This window comes from Euphorbia lathyris, chromosome 4, assembly GCF_963576675.1.
Source record: "Euphorbia lathyris chromosome 4, ddEupLath1.1, whole genome shotgun sequence".
In the NCBI taxonomy this organism is placed as follows: domain Eukaryota; kingdom Viridiplantae; phylum Streptophyta; class Magnoliopsida; order Malpighiales; family Euphorbiaceae; genus Euphorbia; species Euphorbia lathyris.
Genome location: NC_088913.1, coordinates 84,297,715 through 84,322,130, shown reverse-complemented (window position 1 = coordinate 84,322,130; position 24,416 = coordinate 84,297,715). Strand labels below are relative to the sequence as shown.

The window sequence follows — 24,416 nt, the reverse complement described above, 5'->3', positions numbered from 1 at the left end:
GGATTAGACAGATTATCGCTGAAGGGGAGGCTTGTGGTCGTTGGTCTGAGGGGAGGATTGTTGGGTATACATCTCAAGTCCCACATCGGAAAGATATAAGGGAGTTACATAGTTTATAAATAAATTCACCAATTACATTAGTATGAGTTCTTTTGGGAAGGAGCCCAAAAACAAATCCGTGCGAGCTTGGTCTAAAGCGGACAATATCATACTAATGGTGGTGCTGTTGATGAACTTGCAGGACATAACACAATTACGCTATGCCAACCAACTTGAATTGACACTGATATTGGTAACTGAAACATTAAATTTCAAGAAAATGAGTTTCTCACTGGACATGTTTTTATTGTTTCATATTTATAGCTTATTTTTCATACTTTTCTGCACTAAAACTACAAAAACGAGCTTACATTGAAAACGAGTTTAGCTCCCTATATATAGCATAGCATACACTAATTCACTAACACTCACCTGAATTCCCTTACACCATGCCTATAACAAACTATGAAGCTCAAATTCAATCCTCTAAACTTCACCCGCCTCCATTTGATCCGTTGCAGCCCTCGATTCCGATCTCCTACCCGATAAAAACCCTCGAAAAACTCGCAACTCGAGCCTATTTGGAGTCCTTTCGTTACCCGTTTAACAAGTCTTTTGCTCCTCTTAGAAGCTATACTTTAGCAAATTGGCCTATAATTCTTGTGTGCCATGATAAGTGGATTCAAGGAGGAAAGAATGAGAATATTTATGCAATTTGGCATTGGTATTTGATTGATCTTCTTGTTTATTTTGCTCGTTATTTAGTTACTTTGCCCCCTCCTTGGACTATTGCTGCCCATAGACATGGACTTCCGGTACGAATTTCGCTTAACTTTTTTCTATTTCCGTCGGTATAAATCCCTAATTTTGCATGGACTACGACATATATTTTGGAGTCTAAGGTTTATAATTTAAAGTTGGAAATTTATTTTTTATGGTCTAAATCTTATGTCAATAATTAACTAAAAAGTAAATGTTATATTTTATTGGTTGAGATGTAACATGGTATCAAATTATTGATTCGGGCACACGGATGATGTGATGCACTGATCATAAAGTGACATGTGTCAACACATGATTAATGACTTCTTTTGATATATGTTAGTTTCTATTAGTAACACTTGACATTTTGGGTTGATTCGACAGAAATAACAAATTCAAATATCAAATTGATAGCTGAAATTTACTCCAGAACAAATGGACCCTGCAATGTGCATTATTAGGTAAAAACCGAATTACTGAACCAAACTGACTCAACTCGTTTTTCTTTTAAGTTTTCGATTTGAAATCAGTTATAATTTTAGGTAAATTTTCGGTTCCATTTGGAAAAAAAATATAAAAAAATCTAAACCAAATCAAATTACTCATTATGCATTTATATATATGTCTGAATATATACACATTTTCTATTTTTTGTTGAGATAATAATTCAAAAGAAGTATATTTTTTGTTGAAGGTAATCCGCTGGAAATCACAGACGAAACATGAAAATATTGTCGTGATAACGCATTTTCTTGTAGTGATTTAAGTACTAACTAGTTTTTGGCCCGTGCGATGCACGGATTCATCTTAACATATAAATATTAACAAAAATATAATTTAATAATTACAATTAATGATATAAAGGTGCTATATAAATTAAATATTATTATTTTATTTTCACATTTACTTTAAATAATCTTTTTATAGATAAATATAATAATATAATTTAAATTAATATATTATATATTATATTATATTTTTTTATCTATATAAAAAATAAGGAAGTGACACCTCAACTCCATCGTTACTGTTTTATATTATATATAGATATTATATTTTTTTTATCTATATAAAAAATGAGTAAGTGACACCTCAGCTCCATCGTTACTGTTTTATATTATATATAGATATGCAGAGAATTAGAGAGCTTTTATGGATTAATTTAAATTTTATAGAACTCTTAGATATAGTATAGATAAAATAATCTTTTTATAGATAAATATAATAATATAATTAAAATTAATAAATTATATATTATATTATATTTTTTTATCAGTAAAAAAAGAGGAAGTGACACCTCAGCTCAATCGTTACTGTTTTATATTATATATATATATATATATATATATATATATATATATATATATATATATATATATATATATATATATATATATATATATAGATAGATATACGGAGAATTAGAGAGATTTTAGGGATTAATTTAAATTTTGTAGAACTCTTAGATATAGTATAGATAAAATAATCTTTTTATAGATAAATATAATAATATATTTAAAATTAATAAATTATATATTATATTATATTTTTTATCAGTAAAAAAGGAGGAAGTGACACCTCAGCCCCATCGTTACTGTTTTATATTATATATAGATAAGACCCTCGAGTGGAAACACTGAATTGGGATTTAATCCGTTATATTGTTTGTTATAGAAATCGATGAGTTTGGTTATAAATTAACGAGTTGATGACTAAAGCGAGTTTTTTTAACTTCACGAACTAATTTGGCCTCGTATCTACACTTTGAGAAATAAATTATTTAACCCTCGAACAATCTTTTTGTTGTTCAGGGTCGTGGCCATCATGGTTTTGTTGAAGGGGAACAACTTTCAAATTCACCTCGGAATAACCCGAAATCATATTCCATTGAAGTCTCTATGGAGTAAGTATCATATAGAAAGTATATTGGCTATCTAAACGAACCCGTTTTTGTTAACATTTCATACATACTCAAAATTACTGGCATCCGTAAATTCACTGTCATAAAATTCGGTCGGTCCAAACAAAAATACGAACTTTAATTAGATTTCACAAAAACTAAATACGACTAACTTAAGCCAATTCGTTCAACCCCGACTTAGGAAAAAAATAAAAAGAAATTAACACCGGCGGAATTTTCGTCGCTAAATTAAGTCGAATTTGTAACGATATTTGTATTAGCGACGGAATCTGCGTCTTACATGACCTTTCTGATGCTTAATCCCAAAAAACCTGTAATTTTAATACGTTTTCATCTATTGACCCCTTGCGTGTTTTGTATAATGTTTTTCACTCACTAATAAAAAAACCCGAATTCTGCGTATATTTTGAAAAATCTAGCTTCAAGGAAGCATCTTTTCGCGACGGAATAAACATCGCATTCAAGGGAATTTTGCAAAGCAACAAAGGTTTCTCAACAAGAATGTTTAAGGGGAATTTACTTCTTGATGAAATGCCTCTCTACATTACATATTGTGTAAGCAATCTTCTCTTCCGTTACGCTTTTCGCTTTTTTTCTCGATATTTATGATTCCATTTTCGCTTATTGATAAAAGCCTCAACTGCGGTGCAGGTAAGAGCGAATGAAGGTTCACCGCTAAGTGTATCTTTTCATTTCTCTTCGCCTTCGAATGAAACAACATCCATACTAATTGTACCCTCCAAGACTAACGAATCATCGAAAAAGTTCGATAAAGTGATCGTGCCACGCAGTGTTAACAAGCCTCCGGGATGGATCATAGAGGAGGGTACCATCGAAATGAATGGATTCACATTGATTGGAATTCGTGCTGTACGTTTTAGGCCTATGCTTGAAAATGGAAAAGTTAGGCAAGATCATATCCGAATTGAGAACTCCGAAGGAGGAAATTCGGGGTTTCCTTCCCCGAGTTCATGGCTAATCGAGGCTCAGAATATCAAGTGGAGTTTAGGGTCACATGGTTCTAAGCTTGTTAGTGCTAAACTCACTTGGAAGTTGAAGGATGGAAGTAAATTTGAGTTCTCTAAGTACATTGTTTATGTCGAAAAGAACTCGAAAAATGATGCTAGAAATTCGGGGTCACTCAAAAGGATTCGAGAATATATCGGTGCAACATATGTTGAAGCTTTTTATGTTACCGATATTTCCATTCCCTCAACTACTTGTACTCTCAAGTTCGTCATTCAGGCTTGTACCGTCGATGGCATTTGTCAGAAGCTCGACGATTCACCGTTTTTTCAATTGAATGTTAAAGATCAGTGATTAAAAACTTATGTTTCTACTTTCCCTTTTTATGCTATGTTGCTTTGATCTGGCTATGGCTAGTACTACAAGAAAAAGTTGATTACCGACAGAAACTTCCGTTAGTAGTCCATTAAATTCTGTCAGAATAGGTATAAAAATAAACTTTATAGTTTAAAATATTTACAAATATGTTATTATGGTTTAAATGTTTGCAAATTTAACTATGAAAGTTTAGCTTTCTTTTTTTTCTTTGTAAGGATTAATATATCATTTCTTCCTTAAGTTGTTCAAAAAGCATGATTGATTCTCTAAACTTTCAGTCCATCAATTCACCTGTTACAAAAAAAAGTAAGTTGCATACAAAAGGTGTATTACACGCGCTTTGTAAAAGTAAATGACCAAGTTCGGAGTATGAGTTCGCGAACAAGTTTTACATTTGGATAGGTAAGAACTTCCCTTTTAGTATGTTCTAATCGATTCTGTGAATTATCTAATAACATTTCAAAATACGTACAAAACACTTTCCGTATACAACTTACTTTTTATTTTACAACCGAGTAATTAATTGTTTACATTTTAAATAAGTTAAGGGGGTTATCATAATATTTTAAGCAAGTTGAGAGCTATTAGAATATTTTGAAAGTTTAAGGATCCAATCAAATATTTTAAACAAGTTCAGAAGCGGATAATATATTAAACCTACTTGTAAAGATTTTGTTTTTTTTAATAAAACCGTTTTAAGGGAATTTAGTCATTTTAATATGTTTTTTCTTTAAAATGTTTTTATAGAAACGCAATGTTGGCCGCCATGTATATAAATTTGGACAAATTTAATGAAATAATATATTTTGCAAATAAATAAAGCATCAAACTTGTGTTTATATAAAAAGTTTTAATTGCGAGAGGATTCAAGTGTCTAATGAGATTTGAACCGAGAAATTAGACAAATTATATAAAAAAACTTAACGTTTATTTTTTATCTTAGAATTTTGTATTTCTAATCCTCTCCATACTTTATCTTCAATCATTAGTTTTTATTTTATTCCTTCCCTCTCCAAAATCCCAATATTGATCAGATCTTGATAATGGGAGATCATGTTGATAAATCTAATAATTTAATCCTAAACACAAAGAGTTGTGATTTAATTATGTAATAATAAATAAGTAAACTAATAATAAAATCTTAAATTAAATCTCAACAACCATGTGGTTTCAATTAAATATATGTATATATAGTTGAGTGAGATTATCAATTATTGTGATTGTCAAAGTCTTCTTTCAAGTCTTTGCCTAATTTTAATTCTCTAAAAATATCTTATACTTTCTTTTTATATATAAATTGAGCAATTAAATTTTAAAGTTTTGATTGAATTGAGCCCATGTTTACTTCACACCATGTTATAATAAAAGGGACCCAATTGAAAAAAATGAACTTACACATACTCCTTTAAAAAAAATAAAACAATTTCAAATTTAATGAACAAAATAATAAGAGCTGTTTGTTTCAGTTTTTTTGGAAGAGTCGTTAGTGTTTCAAACTATAAGAAATATTGGTTAAGTTCATACAATATCAGCGTTGAACAATTTTTATGGAACTGCAACATTTTGAAGTTTTTTATGAAAAACTTCAAATAAAATATTTTTTGTGCAAAGTTGTTTATATATATTTGATGCTGATAAAAATATCTTTTTAATTTTCAAACATATTTATTTATTCGTTAATATTATTTATATTTCTATAATATTTTTTTGAAACCAAACAAAATAGTATTAAGAAATCAAAGAATATTCATTACAAAATATAGAAACCAAGAAATCAGAGATAGAAAAATCACCAAAAACTAGCATTGGACTGAGTATGCCTAGCCATAATATGAGCCGCTCTGTTCGCTAATCTCGAGATGAAGGTCATAGAATAATCTGGACGTCTAAGTAGAATCTGTCTGATATCATCAATAACCACTCCCACCTCTGAGCGATCTGAAGCAGTACCAAGTAATTTGTCTGTAACAACCTTCGCATCGCTCTCAATGATCACATTACTAAAGTGCTTAGACTTACACCAATCCAAAGCACTCTTAATTGCAATAGCTTCAGCAAGAGGGACAGAAATAACACCCGCCCCAACACTACTAAAGCAAGCCAAAAACTTACCTGAATGATCTCTGAGGACCGCCCATATGCCATACCGCTCCACGTCTGCGAACAAAGATGCATCCACATTGCACTTAGCAAATCCCATCGGCGGCCTCTGCCATTGACCCTTAACCGCACTTCTATGTCTCCTCCCCTTCATGTCGACTCTAGTATTAGCCGTCTGCCATTCCGCCACCATCACATTTGCCCGCCGAACCACCCCCTCAACGCCTTCATCTTGGGAATTCCAAAGAGTCATATTTCTATTTTCCCTAATAGCCCAAAGCAAAGCAACTATCTTAACCACCAAATCTGCAGAAGTCGTCTTAACCATTTCCAGAGCTCAATCTTCCACCCACTCCCACTCGACCCCTGGACCCGTAAGCCCCGCCTTCTGCCAGCACACTCTAGCATATCTATTGTTGAACGACACCACCATGTTAAGAATACACCCCCTTTCCCTCGGGTCGAACCATCGCTCAATCTTTCCCCTATCCCAAAGACGGGTACCTGGAATAAAGAGATCTGACACAATCGCAAACTGATTTTCTTCCGTGCAAGCTGACTCGATCATTCTCTTCTCATCATTAATGAGCCAAGGATCTTTCCAAATGGAAATCTGATCACCCCGTCCAATTCTCCATCTCACTCCATCCTTAATGACCTGCAAGGAACACCAAATACTTCTCCAAACTAAATTTGGGTTATTATCTAATTGAGGAGATAAAAAAGAGGATAGGTCCTCGCCGTTAGCAAAATTAAGAACTTTTAGATTGACAATCAAATTAGAAAATTCCAAGAATTAAAATATGCTCATATTATATATTTTAAATACTAACACCAACCGTTGATCGCAATTTTACCAAACAAAAATAATGGGTTAAGGTGCAAAAATACCCCTAATGTTTTGGGCCAGGAGCAATTTTACCCCTAACGTCTAAAATGATGCAATTTTACCCCTAACGTTGGAAGCCAATAGCAATTTTACCCCTAACGTTAATAAATTGGGTCAATTTGAGAAATAATTCATCAAACTGTCTTCTCGGTCATGAATCTTGTTATCTACACTTCATATGTGTGTCATTTTATCAGTAACAAATCACAAACATTCGTTGGGATGTGAAAAAAATAAAAAAAATAAAAAATATACTGTCTTTTTGTACAGATTAGACAAAAAAAAATCAAAAAATCCACCGAATTTATAAATATTAATCCCAAAATCTATTATTATATTATAAAAAACATGAAATCCTTTTTTTAGAACGAATTATTATGCAATTGGTGCAGAATAATGAACAAAAATATCTGTGTTTTATAATAGTGTCTGGAATTGATCCAATTTATCAACATTAGGGATAAAATTGCTCTTGGCTTCCAACGTTAGGGGTAAAATTGCACCATTTTAAACGTTAAGGGTAAAATTGCTTGTTAGGGATATTTTTGCACCTTAACCCAAAAATAATTAATCGACTAATAACAAATAGTTAATAAAAACAAAAACAACTAATTACTAATAACGACTATCAATTAACAACTCAACCAAACAACCCCTAAATTAAAAAATAGGGATAATAATGCAATTCTCGTAATATAAAAGCATAGACAAATTTCACATCTTGGAATAGACATTCATAATGAATTTTCCAAATCCAAAGACTTCTTATTAGTCTCCTCTCACATTCATTGTAATCATCAAAGTCTTCTTTCAAGTCTTTGCCTTTTTTGTTGGGTTACAAAAATTCCACTCTTTGCCCCCATAAAATATCTAAAGTTACTTATTTATTAATTTTTCATCTATTTCATTATATAAATCCTTTTAAAAAATTAATTTTTTAATATAAGTTTTCTAAAAAATTTTAGTTTAATTTTTTTTAATCTAAATGAATTTTTATTTTCATTTTTAATGTATTCATATATATTTTTTAACATTGTCAGAGTTATTTCTCATCTATTAATTTGACTATATATATATCATTAAATTGATCATATATCAAATATATTTCTTAATTTGTGTGAAAAACTTTGGAGTGTTTGGTTGCTCATTTTCATACTTCTGTTTGCCTTTTTATTTTAAAAGGGAAAATTTTAGATGTTTGATTAGTGCTTACTGTTTGCCTTTACACCTGAAAAATCTAGAATCCCTGCATTTTGAAAAAATATCTTTTTCCAACGGCAAACAGTAAACTATAACAGTAAACATCAAACAATAGGTAAAACAAACTGAACTTTATATAATAGAACAGAAGAAGTAATATATATCTGCTGAACTATCTAAAATGCTTATTTTTACTGCTCTTATTTGGTAACATTTATCTTATTTCCTATCCAAAATTGGTGAAATCTAAAACAATATGAGAAAAAATATATATATATATATATAAAATTAATTAAACAGCTGCTCATCCTTTGTCTTTTTTAGCAATCTTATCATGAAATTTCCTAAAAAATATCACCATTTTCAATGCTGAAATCCAGCCTATCTATCCTTTCATATGTCTTAAAACAAATCCCCAACTTCTTAATTACCTCTTAATCTTTTCTTATTCTTCATTTTATAACACAACAATATTATGTGTTCAACAAATAAACCTCAAACTCAATCCTCAAAACATGATCCTCCTCCTCCTCCATTTGATCCATTGCAGCCTTCGATTCCGATCTCCTACCCGATAAAAACACTCGAAGAACTCGCGTCTCGCGCCTATTTCGAGTCGTTTCACTACCCGTTTAACAAGTCATCTGTCCCTCTTAGGAGCTCAAGTTCAGAAAACAGGGGGAGGACCCTTGTGTGCCATGATTTTAAAGGAGGTTATACAGATGATGATAAGTGGATTCAAGGAGGAATTAATGAGAATGCTTATGCAATTTGGCATTGGTATTTGATTGATGTTTTTGTTTATTTTGCTCATTATTTAGTTACTTTGCCTCCTCCTTCTTGGACTAATGCTGCTCATACACATGGAGTCAAGGTATGTATATGTTAATTTCTTGCTTTAGATTTTGACTCTTGCAATCTATTAGACATGTTTACGAGTCGCAAACCGTTCAGATCCTCGTCCAATGGGTTAGATTTAGATAGGAGAAAATGATATTATATCCGGTTTGGGTAACTTCCTATTTCTAAATCAAACCGTCCATTAAAATTTATCCATTTTCATACACTAAATTTCAAAACGTAATTTTATATTTTTATTACACTTATGGCTGTTAAACTTATCAACGCCTCAAAATGATTGTTGACGGCTTCGAACCAAAATCTTTCAAGAATTAATGATATTTTAAGCAACTTTAATTCTTAAAAATTTTCGTTTTGAGGCCATTTATGTGTTGTTTGGTTAAAAGACAATGAATTTTTAGAAAGAGAAAACTTTATGTGATTTTAGAAAATAAAAAATTCGGTTTCATGGTAAATGTCGTTCTGAACAACTTTAATTATTGAATATTTTCATTTTTTAACTTTATCCTTTTGCTATTTTTACTATTAAGCAAATCATTCCAATAGTAAATAACTTTCAATTATAAAGTTAATAAAAATAATAATCTAAACAATTTTAATTTTTTAACATTTTCATTTTGATATTGTTTGCATGTTGTTTGATTTAGATAAGAGAAAACTGTTGTTTAAAAACAGAAAGCTTTAAAAATGAATTGAAATTAAAAATAACGGTTCCATTGGAAAAGTAGTTATTAACTACTTTAATTTTTTTTAATTTTTCTATTTTATGATCATTATCTATGATTTGAATTAGACCTCGCCATGGGTCGATGAGCCCGCCCGCCCACCCGGTCCGAGCCCAGGCCCATTTAGTCGGGCATGGACACATAAAATTAGAGTCAGCCCAGTCCGGCCCAAACTCGAATAAGCCCGCCTAGAAAATGGGCAGGTTTGGGCTATATAAATACCCATCGGGCCTGGCCCGCCCCGCCCCGTTATCTATATATACATTTATAAATTTAATATTTATTTAAATGCCTTATATTAACTATTATGTTTATTATTTTTTATTAAAAAATTAATATTTTATTTTAATTGATTTTTTTTTAATATAGATATGGGCTTGGGCGGGTGGGCTTGGGATTCTTTTTTAGGTCCGAGCCCGCCCGAACCCAACTCTAATTAGTGTAGGCTTAGGCTGGACTTGGGCTTATCATGTTTTATCAAAAGCCCGACGGATCCGGCCCATGCTGAGGTCTAATTTGAATGGTAAAAAGAGTTATTATGATGATAGATTGCAAAGTTAAGGGGTTGTAATATTCAATTTTGAAATTTTGAAATTTAGGAGGTATAATAAAAGTAAGATAAAAATTCAGGGACATAGATGTAATCTACTCTATTTAAAGAATTATTTAATTTTGAACAGATTTACTTCGTGAACCAAGTTGATTTACTAAATTGATTACTTTTTATAAATTACTTTTTATTATATAATGGCATAATACCTATTTTGCTCCCTAAATTAAAGTTTCAAAGTTAATTAAAAATTTAAACTATCAAAATCATCAATTATATCAATAATTAAGCAAAAATTATCAATTAAGTTCATATCTTACTAAAATAAGAAACTGTGACTATTTGACATGGACTGTAATGATATTTGTGTTGGTTTAAAATGAGTTTGTGGAAAGAGTTTCTGAAACTGTTCAATTGAATGATTTTTGATGTGGCATCAATTAGTTCAAGGGCCGGATTGATGATTTTGATAGTTTAAGATCCTAAATTGACTTTGAAGTCTTAGTTTAGGAAGCTAAATGAGTGTTATGCCTAGAGCTGTAAATGAGTTGAGCCGCTCATGAACGGATTCGATAAAATCTCGACCGTGTTCGACTCGATTTATAAACGAGCCGAGCTTGAGCACGGCGAAACTCGGCACGAAAGCTCGCGAACAGGCTTGATTATAGGTTTATGAGCAAACTCGATTATAATGTTCATGAACACGCTCGTGATTAACCTTGTTTCGATTATTATGTTAATAATAATATTTATATAGAGGGGAAGTGTGAAACAACGTACTTTTGTAGGTTTCAAAACTATATAGTTTTGTGTTAAAGAAATTTCAAATCAATATAATTAATGAGGTGAATTGCTCAATACCCCTCCCAAATTCCTAGTTACCTCCCCATTTGGACTTTTTTGCCTTTCTCACAATTTTGATAAAAAACTAAAAATTCTTTCTCTAAAATCACAAACTCGAACAATAATAATTGAAATTATGAAAATAATTGATATGCGACAATCCGAATCCCGAAAATGGATGATTATGAGTCGGAAACAATAAAATTTACATTTTTTTTCTCAAAAAATCATGAACATAATGCATATTTTTTTGTGACGATTAGCATTTTTCGTCACAAAAAATTAAAGAATTTTATATTTTCCGTCGCTAAAAAGTCTAGAATTGTGCCTAGGCCCAAGTTTGGTCTAGGTGGGTGCCAGATCTGCCCAGCCAATGGGCTTGGCGGATCTGACACCCACCTAGACCAAAATTGGCTTTTTTTTCTTCCAAAAGGGCAAAATTGTCCAAATGGGAGCGGTAAGAGGTAATTGGGGGCGGTAAGTAGCAATATCCTTAATGAGTTGTTTGCAAACAAAGTTCATGAATTGAATTAAGAAGTACCTCGTGAAAAGCTCGTTAACAAGTTTACGAACAGATCAGCTCATGAACAAAATGTTGAACTCGAACTCGTCAATTTTTTGACGAGCCGAGCTTAAGCAAGCCAAAACTCGGATCGGCTCGATTACTGCCCTAGTTGTGCCTTATATAATATATTTATTTATTCATTTTAATATTTTTTTTTTTTTTTTTTTTTTTTGTGAAGATGTTAGGAACTTTCATTACAGAAGGAACTGAAGGGAGAAAAGTATGTGATGAAGTGTTTGCAACTAAGGAATCTGCTCAATTATATGCTGAAAGGCTGGCAGAGCTTGCTGCTAATTTGGGATTTGATGGCTGGCTGGTAAATTTTTTTTTAAAATCTATAATCAGTTACAAAAACAATCGTATTTTAAAAATTTACAAACGCAAACTTGAGGTTTCATCAGTTTGGAAAAAAACGGAGATTTTCATTAAAACCGTTAGTACACAAGGAAAATTCGACTCATTTTATCATTTTTTGTTCAAATTTTTTAATGTTAGGAGAGGTACAAATAGGATTAAAAGAAGGGTTAATTACATAACTATCATGAATAAGTTAAATATTTATAAGTTTCCAAATTTTAAAAATGAAATTCCAATAATTTCATAATTTAAAAAACTTTCAGAATTTAGTTAATTTTATTTTTAAATTAGTGATTGAATTTGACAAAATAAATATAAAAGTATAAGATTCGGATATATTTATAAAAAAGAACGTGAAATGATCAAATAAAAATATAGGAATTAGTTAAATGCAAAATAAAATACAAAATTGATTTCTAATGTAATGTCTTGTTAAAAGGAACTCTTGAAATTGCAGTGAAATTTGGACGATTGTAGTAACGGAAGTCTATATTTATAAATTTTTAGGGCCTGTTTGGTTCATTTATTCCTATTTGCTGTTTACTGTTGATGTTAGCCATTTGTTGTTGTTTTTTTTTTTTTTTTTGCTAAAAGCAGTCTTTTTAAAAATTTACCACACTTTTTACCTACTGTTTAGAATTAAATGGTCAAAAATAGTTCCGAAAAATAGAAATAAATGGACACCTAAACTACGTAAGCGTTTTTACGAATACGCGAAATTAGAAAATTTATTTTAATATTTTACACAATTATTATATTTTTCACCATTGCAGATGAATATGGAGGTTGCATTAGATGTTGAGCAGATTCCTAATTTGAAAGAGTTTGTGAGCCATCTAACTCAAGTTATGCACTCATCCGTACCTGGATCTTTGGTTATATGGTAAGAGCACAAGACTCTTTTTTTGGGTTTTAAATTAAAATTTGAGAAATTTTGGTTAAAAACCAATTTGATGAGAATTTTAATCACTCCTTAAATCACTGAGAGTCTCAATTAATGGAAAACATCTCTAATCTCCTCTTTATTTCATTTTTTTATTAATATTTTTTTTATCGAGGATTCTTATCTACTATTGGTAAATATAACAATACATACTAATTTTAATGATTAAAAAAATAAATAAGAAATACGTGTAAGGAGTATTATTGGAGATGATATGTATTTTGATACTTGATTAAGAGTTAATTTATATATTATTTTAAAGCAGAAGCGGAGCTAGGGAGGGTTGGTCGAACCTCCGGTCCTCCGGAAAACCCAGGAAGGGGTTATTCCAGCATGACTCAGCCTTATCTGTCATGGCTGGGAGCCCATCTTCTTTCTCTATTTAATTTCCTTTTCAATTGAGTCCCATGAAACCACGTCATTTTGGTCCGTTACTCAAAATGACGTCGTTTTTAGTCCTTCTACGCATGTGTTGAATGTCAATTTTTTTTTTCCAAACAGGCTAAAATTAGTCACTCAAACAATGGAGTCGTGGCTCCACCACTGATTTTAGAAAGTGGATTAAGAGTCTCTTAAAAATATTCAGTGAAATTTTAGGGCCTACTTTGTCTTTAACTTAAATCTTCAGTTTTTTTTTTTCTTTTTTTTTTTTTAGAAAGTATCAATTTTAGCTTTTAAAATGAACAAATTCACTCTTTATCAATCACAAGTACAATGGAATACAAGATACCATAAATTAATTTAAAGAGTAAATTACATCCATAATTATCGACTTTACTCATTTTCACGGTATGACTATAAAAAATATAACACAAAAGTCACTAAACTTTATAATTTCTAATATTATAGTCACTAAACTTTAACTAACGTCGCAATTTCTGAAGCTTTCTCTCACTAAAAATTCATTTTTTCTCTTAACCAAACAACACCTAAATGATCTCAAAACAAAAAGTTTGAAGAATCAAAATTGTTTAAAATATCATCAATTCTTATAATTGTTTATTTTGAGGTCGGCAACGGTCATTTTGAGACGTTGATTGAAGTTTAGTAACCATAATGTTAGAAAGTGTAAAATTGAGTAGTTTTTATGTTACGGTTTGAAGTTTAGTGACTACACCATGAAAATAAATAAAGTTCAGTGGCCATAGGTGTAATTTACCCTTAGTTTAAATCATATTTTCTTTTAGTTAATGGTATGAAATTGTGAATTTGCTAGGTATGATAGTGTGACAATTACAGGAGAACTCTCGTATCAGAATCAACTGAATGATCAGAACAAACCTTTCTTTGATATTTGTGATGGAATTTTTGCAAATTACTGGTGGGAGGTAATTTTTCGTTTAAGTTTGGCGCAAGTACTAAATTTACCTTTAATATAAAATTTTAACTTTGTAACGTTTTTTAAAGCAAGGTCAATTTTATTTCAATTTAACAGAAAATTTGAACAAACTAATTTAGAATTAGAGATAAAATTAACGTTCCTGAAAGACATTAGAAATAAATTTGCACTTCACTGAACTTACTTACATTGATCTATTTGTTCTTGAACTTGCTTAAAATTGTATATATTTCAATTTGTCCAAAACCAATTTTGTTCCGTCATTTGGACTTAAGTAGGGATGTCAAGCGGGTACCTGACACTATTCGCCTCTAATGGGCTGCCGGAACTACTTTGACCCCGGGTAGTTTCGGCCCTCCCTGTCTCAAAAAAAAAAAAAAAAAAAAACGGGGTATTGAATTAGCCCCCAAAATGGCCCATTACGTGTTAGTCTTGTCCAAAATTCAAAATTTCAATATTTTGGGCCTATTAGATACTCACTAAATCCAAATTTTTAATTTTTTTTTGCATGTTAGGCCTCTCTAATTCTAAATTCCTAATTTTCTATAAATCCAAATTTCTATGTTTTTTGGCCGGTTAGGTCTTCCTCCCTAAATCCAAATTTCTCATTTTTTTTTGCCTGTTACGCAACCTTAAATCTAAAATATTAATTTTTTTTTTACCTGGTAGGCCATCTGAAATCAAAAGTTTTAATTTTTTTACCTGTTCAGCCCTCTCTAAATCCAATTTTTTTTTACATGTTAGGACTATTAAATGAAATCTAGCTTAAATTTGAGAAATTTTACATTAATAATAAAAAAATTGGTTCATGACCATTCAAATTATCACACGAATATATACAAAAAAAAATTGAGCAAGTTCGATTTAGCATTTTTTTTTTTTTTTTACGAACGCACGTGTAAAATCGGACCCTCCAACCGAGTAATCCTGTATTCGCCAATGATCCTACCCGTTGTCATCCCTAGACTTAAGCAATTAATCATATCATTTGAAGCAAGTTCAGAAGACTAACAAGACACTATATTTAAAGGAACGATCAACTTTTAGAGTCAAGTTTAGGACTCAATTACACTTTAACCCGTATATAAGATTGAAAATAAAAATTATGATTGTAAATCGTATTATTGTATCAGAAATTATCACACCTAAAATTATCGTTTCATTTTCCTTTTGTAGGAAGACTATCCGAAACAGTCAGCAGTTGTAGCAGGTGATAGAAAATTTGATGTTTATATGGGAGTTGATGTATGGGGAAGAGGCACTTATGGTGGTGGACAATGGAATGTGAGTTTCATATTACTCTTAGATGTTTATTTCTAATAAATTAAGGTATAAAAATACATTTATCGTTATTTAGTGGCCGAACCAGACACTCGGATGATCCGGACTCAAATATTTGATAACAAATTTTTTGATAAAGTAAAAAAGGATCCCGGATGATCTGCCGGAGATGATTCAAATTTCCATCAAAGAAAATATCCTGGATTTTTATCACGTATTGGACATTTAAAAAAAACACAACTATTCCGTCGAGTTTAAGAGCATTTCATCCTCAAACCTAGAAGCGGAGACAGGGGGTTGTAGGGCCATACCCCAACCGCCGAAACCACCCCTATCATTAGATCTGACAATTATCGTGTTCGAGTCGTATCATTTGGGGTTCGTGTCAAAAAGAGTAAACCCAAACGCAATCCAAAAACTTTCGTGTCACAATCATGTTAACCTGCTTGGGATAATATCGATTTCGTGTCGTGTTTTCGGGTCACATGTAATTCTGTTATACATATATATTAATGATAACTTGTAAAAATATAAGAAGATATTATACTATTTTTAAATATTTTATGTCGTTTTTAGATTAGTATGTTAACACTGACCATTGAAAAGTTCGTTAATATCATGTTAGAGGGTTATGTAATGTGTTTATAACAATTTAGGAGGTCCGAATCAATATTTGCAAGTAATATTTTATTATCTTTATTAATAAAGTGACATAAAAAACACGAGAAAATATAACAATAATTTTCAATATTCGTGTCATTTCGTGTCGTTTTCGGATTCACATGTCAACCCTAACCCAATACAAAAATTTGCGCGTCAGTTTCTTGTCAACCTATAAATGACACATTACCTATTAAGCTAAACCCAAACACTAAAATTGCGTATCGATTTCGTGTCGTGTAATCGGGCCGTGTGTACTTTTGCCACCTCTACCTATCATGGATGGTTTCGACACACTGAGGCCGTTGGAATTACCCCTGTTATGGTAAATGTGTTCTGAACAACTTTAATTCTTGAACATTTCTATTTTGAGGTCGTTAATGGTCATTTTGAGGTGTTAGTTAAAGTTAAGCAACTTTTATGTTAGATTTTGAAGTTTAGTGACATACTGTGAAAATGAGTAAAGTTCTATGAAGCACGGACACTTCCCCGGGGTTGCCGTGGCCGAGTCGGACTCGCCGGACTCGGGGACTCGGCGGGGACACGGCCGGACACGGCCGGACACGGCGGGGACACGGCCGGAGCATCGGACACGGATGGGACACGGCTGGGGACACGGCAAATTATAAAAATAGGAAAAGTTTTAGGGTTTTTTTTAAATCTTTAAAAATATATGGACCAATTACCAAAAAATCCTATTTTTACTTACCTGTACATCGTAACATCGCGCATTTAGGTCTTCTCCTGCGATTGCGATTTGCTGTCTTCATCATCTGCAATTGCGATTTCTTCTCTTCCTGTTTCTTTTGATTCCGATTTCCTTCTCCTCCCTGTTTTTTTATAATTCGACTTCTCTTCCTGTTTCTTTTGCTTTCGATTTCTTCTGTTTCAATTTCTTTTTTAGGGATACCGATTTCTTTTTTTGGGATTTTGATTCTTCTATCTCTTGTTCAGTATCTCCCTTAGTCATGGCTTCTTTTTAACTTCAAAAACTGGTATTTTTATAGCTAATATATATAAATTAATTATATAAAATCAAACTGATATTTTTATATCTAATATATATAAATTAATTATATAAAATTTGTCGTGTCCCCGCCGCATCCGTGTCTCATATTTTCTAAAAATGCCGTTTGCCGTATCCGCACCCGTGTCCGCATCCGTGTCCGTGCTTCATAGGTAAAGTTCAGTGACCCGGAAAAGATGTATGAATAAGAAGAATGAATTGAATTATTTCAGACAAATGTGGCACTTGATGTGTGCAAAAAGAGTGAAGTATCAACAGCCATATTTGCTCCTGGATGGGTGTATGAAACTGATCAACCACCAGATTTTCAAACTGCTCAAAACAAGTATGTTCTCTCCTTCAACTCTTTCTTTTTACTTAGTTTTTTTTTTTTTTTTTTTTTTTGCATTTTTGAAATTTCTTGAGGTTTCAAACAAATATTAGGTGGTGGGGACTTGTTGAAAAATCATGGGGACTAGTAAAATTCTATCCTAATGCACTTCCATTCTACTCTAACTTTGATCAGGTAATTCAACTATGTCTAATTTATGCTAATAAATTACATGAAGATCAAATTTAACCTTAACGTTTTAAAGAAAGTACAAATGTAGTCTTAACGTATGAAATGATGCAAATTTAACTCTAATATTTTCAAACAAGATCATTTCGTACGTTACAGTTAAATTTACACTTCCCTTTTAAATTTGACCCTTATCACATAAATTAATCAAGTTTTGGTTGAGGTAAGATTAAGGATTCAAACCAATTAAGGGTGGATTGAGTAGTAAGAATCTCGATCTTGAGTTCGACTTTTAGCATATAATAGATTTTAATTGAGAAAGGGGCCACGAGTCTCACCAGACAAATTTGAGTCGGAAATGGAGAGGGAGTGATTGGGGCTTATTAGTAAGATGTGAATCCAATACATGTAGACGCGTTTTAAAGCTGTGAGGCCCAATGTGTTGGAATTGGGCCAGAGCAGACAATATCTACATGGTATTGGACCAGGGTGTTACAGAATTCACCGGTGGAATTGTCCAACCCAAGTTGGTCACTGTCAGTGTATTGAATTCGTACGGGGTTTTACTGGCAGATCTCGATCAGTCTCTAATCCGTCGGAAATATTGATCTCCACGGATTTCTGCATATAACCGACGGATTATTCTGTCAGTGATCTGCATTTTTCCTGTAGTATTAATTATATAAATGGTCATCGAATTATCAGAAATGGAATAATTGAGAAAGGGGCCACAAGTCTCATTGGTGGAAATATTGGCCGAAAGCATCCCTCAGTAATAGTCACCAGCCAAACTTAGGTCAAAATAATCGGTCATTGTATTGAATTCACCAGTGGAATTGTCCAATCCAAGTCGGTCGAAATAAATCTCCAACGGAATGAAAAACTGTAGTCATTATGGGGCTCATACGGGTTTTTACCGGCGGATCTTGATCAGTCAGTAATCCGTCGGAAATGTTGATCACCATGGATTTCTGCATATCACCGACGGATTATTCTGTCTGCGATCCACATTTTTCCTGTAGTGTTAATTATATAAATGCTCATCGAATTATCAGAAATGGAATAAAATTGTGATATAACACTTTTATACTCGTTTGACTTTTGTTTATTCTGTTGTCCTTTTGATTGAAAATCAATAAGCCCGTTCGACGCGCGGGTCTCAAATTATAAAAGTTTCCGTTAATTATAAAATTTCAATTGTATGAATTTGCACTTAACCAAGAAAAAAAGTATGAAATAGTTTGATATTATTTAGGGGCATGGATTTCATATTTCTGTGGAAGGAGGGCAAGTTTCAAACTCTCCTTGGACTAACATTTCTTCCCAGGCCTATCAGGTACACACAAAAATAGATCTATCACACTTCCCAGGGCAAGTATCCATGTTTAGCTCGATAAAAGTTTAACCGTGTTCATATCGATTTATAATCGAACCGAGCTTGAGCACGACGAAACTCGCGAGCAGGTTTGATCATAGGTTCATGAAGTAGTTTGATTATAATGTTCATGAATAGACTCGTGAGCAAGCTTGATTCGGTTGTTTTTTTTAATTATATTACTTCTATAAAGAGGAAATGTAAAACTACGTAGTTTTGTGTAAAACTTTAGTTCCGTAGGTTTCAAAACTATGTAGTTTTGTGTTAAAGAAATTTCAAATGAACATAATTAATGAGTTGTTCTGCGCAAAGTTTATGAACAAAATTAATGAGTTGCTTCCGAGCAAAGCTCGTGAACAAATAAACGAGATGCTCATGAGCAGTTCACGAATAAAATGTTGAGTTCGAGCTTATCATTTTTTCAACGAGCGAGCATGAGCAGGTCAAGGCTCAACTCGGCTCGACTCGATACATATTTTAGCTAGCATGCTTCATAATTACCAAGTTTTTCATTCTCTCTTCCTTTTTGTGCAGCCCTTTCTTGAATTTAAAGATACCCCAAAGCCGGATTCCATTCAAGTTTCTGTAGAGTATGTATCATATGACATGCCAATTAATTCTCTATAGTACGATTACGATTGGTTCTACGCTTAAATTTCGATAGTGGCCGAGTCAGGATTCTAAATCTGTCGACAATGCACCAACAATCACTAAAATTTTGCATTTGTGCGCGGTGGTTATTTGTGTCACTAAAATCACTAAAGTTTCATTTTGGTGTAACGGTGTGGCTAGATTTGAGTAAAAAATCAATCGGAAAGCTGATGAGTCAATCCAAAGTCTTACTTGTCATTGTCAGCTCATCATCATATAAGATTCTTCATCAACATTTACGCCACATAACAGTATGAAAAAATAAAAATAAAAATAGTTAAATGCATCTGTGATCACTAAAGCATTGTATTTGTGCATTGTTATTCACTAGAGTAATTTATTTTTATTTTCTTATTGCCACGTGGCAACAGGCATTACATAAATTTTGATAAAGAATCTTATGTGGCGATGAGCTGATAAGTAGGACTTTTTGAATTGACTCTCTACATCAACTTTTCGGTTATAGCTTTAATTTTTCTTAAATCGCGACTTCAATGACACGAGAATTAAATTTTAATGAATTTACTGATACAAAATTGAATTAGTAACCACCGACATACAAATGCAATACTTCAGTGATAGTTGTTACATTTGATGTTAAAACTCGGGTTGTAATTAAAGTATCTCTAGACCTTCTTTTTGGGCAGAGGGTTGCCTGGAACCACCTGCCTAGATTGGATTTCCATGGTCGGGAATGCAACGAACCCATACACCCTTTCTGTCCGCCACCGGATATAATAACCTAAACGGATGATTATAGTACAAAAAACACTTTCAAATTAGCAGGTCGGACTAAACGTTACATACTTATGTCCACAATCTGAACCACACATGCCCCGGAAAATTGTAGCTTTAAGGAAGCATCTTATAGCGGCGGAGGAAACATCGTATTCAAGGGAACTTTACAAGGACACGATGAATTTACAACGAGACTCTTCCAAGGAAATTTACTTCTTGGTGAATTGCCTCTCTACATTACATATTCTGTAAGCATTCTCTTCTCTTTCTCTAGATTCTTTTCGCTTTTGGTTCTCCTTTTTATAGCTCCTTTTGCGGGTTAAAGCACTTACTGTTACTAAAGTAGAGAGTATTTGCATCAGTGGTCACTAAAATCGTTTTTGAAAAGTCACTAAAGTATCATATCCGCTTCAATATAATCACCATGACTGGATCTAACGACTTACTCCACCGAAAAAAAGATGACGTGGTGACCGTGTTAGCGACGCGTCAAAATCCAACCTGAAGGTGACCAAAAACCTTAAAATGCATTGGAAATGGATTGGAAAACAAATAAATAAAATCAAGTTACGTTTGGATTTGTGACTGATGTGGTCGCCACGTCAGCTTTCCGATGGAGTAAATCTTCCGATCCAACCATAGTGATTTATTAACATAAATTTGTTACTTTCGTGATTTTATTATCTCAAAAAGTACTTTAGTGAACACCGATATAAATATTTTGGAGTGTTTGATTATGATTGAGAACAATGGATAACTAATTTTAAAGAACATTCAGCTAACATCTATCGGTTACCAGCAACAACAAACAACTAACAGTAATCAAGACACCGAAACCAAACAAATACTTAATGTTTGCAAGTTCGGTTTTGCTTACTCTTAACTCTGAACAACAATGCAGGTAAAATCGGACCCTGGTTCGCTGATGGGCCTAACTTTTCACTTCTCTTCCGCCTCGAATGAAAATACATCCGTACTGATTGCACCCCACGAGATGAACAAATCATCGAACAACTTCGGTAAAGTGATCGCACCACGCAGCATTGGAAGCCCTGAAACCGCAGCTCCAGGATGGATCATACAAGAAAGTAGCATTGAAATGAATGGTTACACATTAACAGAAATTCATGCTGTATGTTACAGACCGAAGCCTGAAACTCGAAACCCGAGATTAGGATACTTATCACACGACTCAGCTCCGAATCCATCAGACTATTATGCAGCAATTGGTGATATCAGGATCAAGAACTCGAAACAAAACCCGAATTTTCCTTCCCCAAATTCATGGCTAGTTGAAGCTCAGAATGTTAAATGGAATTCGGGTCCTCCGGGTTCTAAGCTTCTTAATGTGAAAATTGTGTGGAATTTGAAGGACGGAAGTAAATTCGAATTCTCTAAGTACAACATTTTCGTCGAAAAGATTCCGAAAAAAGCTGTTGCGAATTCAGGACGAAGAGTAAAAGGGGTTCAGGAATATGTTGGTGCAGCATATGTTGAAGCTTTTTATGTTTCTGATTTTTCTACTGATCCTTCAACTACTTCTAGTCTCAAGTTCATCATTCAAGCTTGCAGCATCGATGGCGTTTTCCAAAAACGCGACGATTCGCCATTTTTGCAACTCGATGTTGAAGGTGATGATCACCGATTTTCGTTGCCTGTTTCTCCTCTTATGAGCTGCTATGTTGCACGGAAATGGAAACAAAATCTGAAACAGAAACGGATACTGGAAACGTTATTTCTAAAAAACATATAGCTAGGAAACGGTAATGGAATGCGGAAACGCTAAGAAAACGTTATTTCCGTGCAACATAGATGAGCTGAACTATCATATGATTAATCTCCTGAATTTTAGGGTTTTAATGATTATCTGACACATTGAGCTTTTCACGACGACTTCATAGCTAATTAAGCCGTTGGTGAAAGGTTCAATGTGCGTAAAACTTACCGACCAGAGATTTAATTCTCTAATCTATAATTTTCATACACGTTGAGTCATTCACTAACGACTTAGCTATCTAACAGCCTCTCATCAAGTAGCTATTGCTATATCCGACTCATCCAAGAAATGTGGAACTGATGCAACTTTAGGAAGAAGATACATCAAGCACAAGGATCATCAGGTAATCTGGTCGAAACTCTTGATTTCGTTTCGTTTGTAGTTTTCGTCGTATTGGATTAAAATTGGTAGATTGAGCTAGATTGTGCATGTTTTTTTCTTAATTACACTCTTGATTTCTACTATCAATCTTTGTCGAAATTCAATCGTTTCGGTTTTTAGCTAAAAAATCCCCTGTCTCGTCCAAGTACGGCACCACGAGCGACAATAAAAGTAAAATTACACTTTTTTGTATGCTGGGGATGTTATATTCTTCACCCTGAAAATTTCTATTTTCTCGCTACTGTACGTGGTAATTTTAGGATTTAAAAAAAACTCGGGGGTAAGTGGACAAAAATATAAAAGAAAAGACATTTTTTTGCATTAAAGAATACGACACGGAATATTCTATTGCACAGCTGAATTTGTCACATATTCTTCTCGGCGGAAGTCCCGACAAGATTTACGTTTCACAGATATTTCCGTCAGTACGTGGTCAGAAACAGAGTAACGAAGCATTTTTTGCATTGAGAATCCGTGACGGAATATTCCATCGCTAATTCATACAGTCAAATTCGTCACATATCCTTCTTGACGAAAGTACCGACGGTAATGTATGTTTAGGAAGAACTTTCCGTAGTAAATGTTATTTTTCGTTATGTTCTCCCTGAGTTGAGGGATTGATAGGCCCTCCATGACGTGACCCCTGTAGCTCCGCTCCTGGATCGGGTTATTAATCCCGCTCTTGATGATGTAGACACATTACTGAGTAGGTGTTTTGGAGCTTTTCACAAAAAGCTCATTTTTTGAGCTTTTCTTGAATAGTTGTTTGTAGTTATTTGTTATTGACAAAATTATCCTTCTTATTATGTTTCTTCTTTAACATTATTTTTTATTAATTTGTGTAATATATTTTTTATTTTATAATTTATTTGTTGATTAATTTAAAACATGTCCATGTTAGACATTTTAAATACTAACAACAATATTTTAATATATAATTTTACGAAATACTAATAATTAACAGTTTATTGCAACCGTAAACAGCTAACAACAACAACAAAAATTATTAGCTAACAGCTGAACCAAACACGCCCTGAATCTTGTTAACGTTGTGTTGTTCATTTTCTTTTTACATTGGAGCATAGATTCTAATAATTTGAATAATATTTTATGCAGAAGTTGATGTGGTTTGATGATTCTCTTCAAGAAATTGCTAAAAATGTGATTGTTGAGATGGTAAGAAGAATTGGCAAACTGGAGAGGGAAATTATTTGTTTGGTCATGTTATCATCATTTTGTTGTGTTTCAATCATAATCTTGTCAATTATTTTAGAGATGCATGATTTCGTAAATACGAAATTTCGAATCCCGGTGGAGGAGGAGTCTAGGAAGAGAGTCTAAAGGTGCGATTACAGTATCTCTAAACCTTCTTTCCAAACGGAGGGCTACTGGAACCATCTTTTTCAAGGTGGATTTCAGTGGTTGGGGGTGCAAGAGACCCCGAAGGAATAAGGGTTAATTTTACTTCGTCATGTTATTGGGAAATATCAAATTTACTTTTATTGTACGAATCACGTTGGCCTTATGAGCAAACGGCTCATTATACAAAAAAAAATCTCTAAATAATATAATTTTGGGCATGTCTTATA

The 24,416-nt window shown here is 32.8% G+C and overlaps 2 protein-coding genes across 2 annotated transcripts; both read left to right on the top strand.

Moving 5' to 3' along the window:
* The first annotated feature begins 482 nt into the window (after positions 1-482).
* LOC136227539 (cytosolic endo-beta-N-acetylglucosaminidase 1-like) lies at positions 483-4,168 on the top strand. The gene is made up of 4 exons (XM_066016233.1): positions 483-854; positions 2,613-2,704; positions 3,142-3,277; positions 3,374-4,168. Exons 1-4 carry the CDS (start codon positions 489-491, stop codon positions 4,040-4,042), a joined length of 1,263 nt encoding a protein of 420 aa, XP_065872305.1. The 5' UTR covers positions 483-488; the 3' UTR covers positions 4,043-4,168.
* A 4,405-nt stretch (positions 4,169-8,573) lies between these two features.
* LOC136226344 (cytosolic endo-beta-N-acetylglucosaminidase 1-like) lies at positions 8,574-24,416 on the top strand. Its single transcript, XM_066014789.1, has 13 exons — positions 8,574-9,129; positions 11,978-12,115; positions 12,930-13,039; positions 14,316-14,427; positions 15,615-15,722; positions 17,619-17,731; positions 17,830-17,911; positions 19,161-19,241; positions 19,815-19,870; positions 20,782-20,917; positions 21,571-22,300; positions 22,692-22,789; positions 23,944-24,416. The coding sequence occupies exons 1-13, from the start codon at positions 8,731-8,733 to the stop codon at positions 24,166-24,168; spliced, it is 2,388 nt and encodes a 795-aa protein (XP_065870861.1). The 5' UTR covers positions 8,574-8,730; the 3' UTR covers positions 24,169-24,416.

Excerpts from the sequence above, each read along its gene's own strand:
- LOC136227539 (XM_066016233.1), top strand. The coding sequence starts at position 489 with ATGCCTATAACAAACTATGAAGCTCAAATTCAATCCTCTAAACTTCAC. Across the intron at positions 2,705-3,141 it reads TCCATTGAAGTCTCTATGGA|CTTCAAGGAAGCATCTTTTC; the intron begins GTAAGTATCATA and ends TGAAAAATCTAG. Across the intron at positions 3,278-3,373 it reads CTCTCTACATTACATATTGT|GTAAGAGCGAATGAAGGTTC; the intron begins GTAAGCAATCTT and ends ACTGCGGTGCAG.
- LOC136226344 (XM_066014789.1), top strand. The coding sequence starts at position 8,731 with ATGTGTTCAACAAATAAACCTCAAACTCAATCCTCAAAACATGATCCT. Across the intron at positions 17,732-17,829 it reads TTTCAAACTGCTCAAAACAA|GTGGTGGGGACTTGTTGAAA; the intron begins GTATGTTCTCTC and ends AACAAATATTAG. Across the intron at positions 20,918-21,570 it reads CTCTCTACATTACATATTCT|GTAAAATCGGACCCTGGTTC; the intron begins GTAAGCATTCTC and ends ACAACAATGCAG.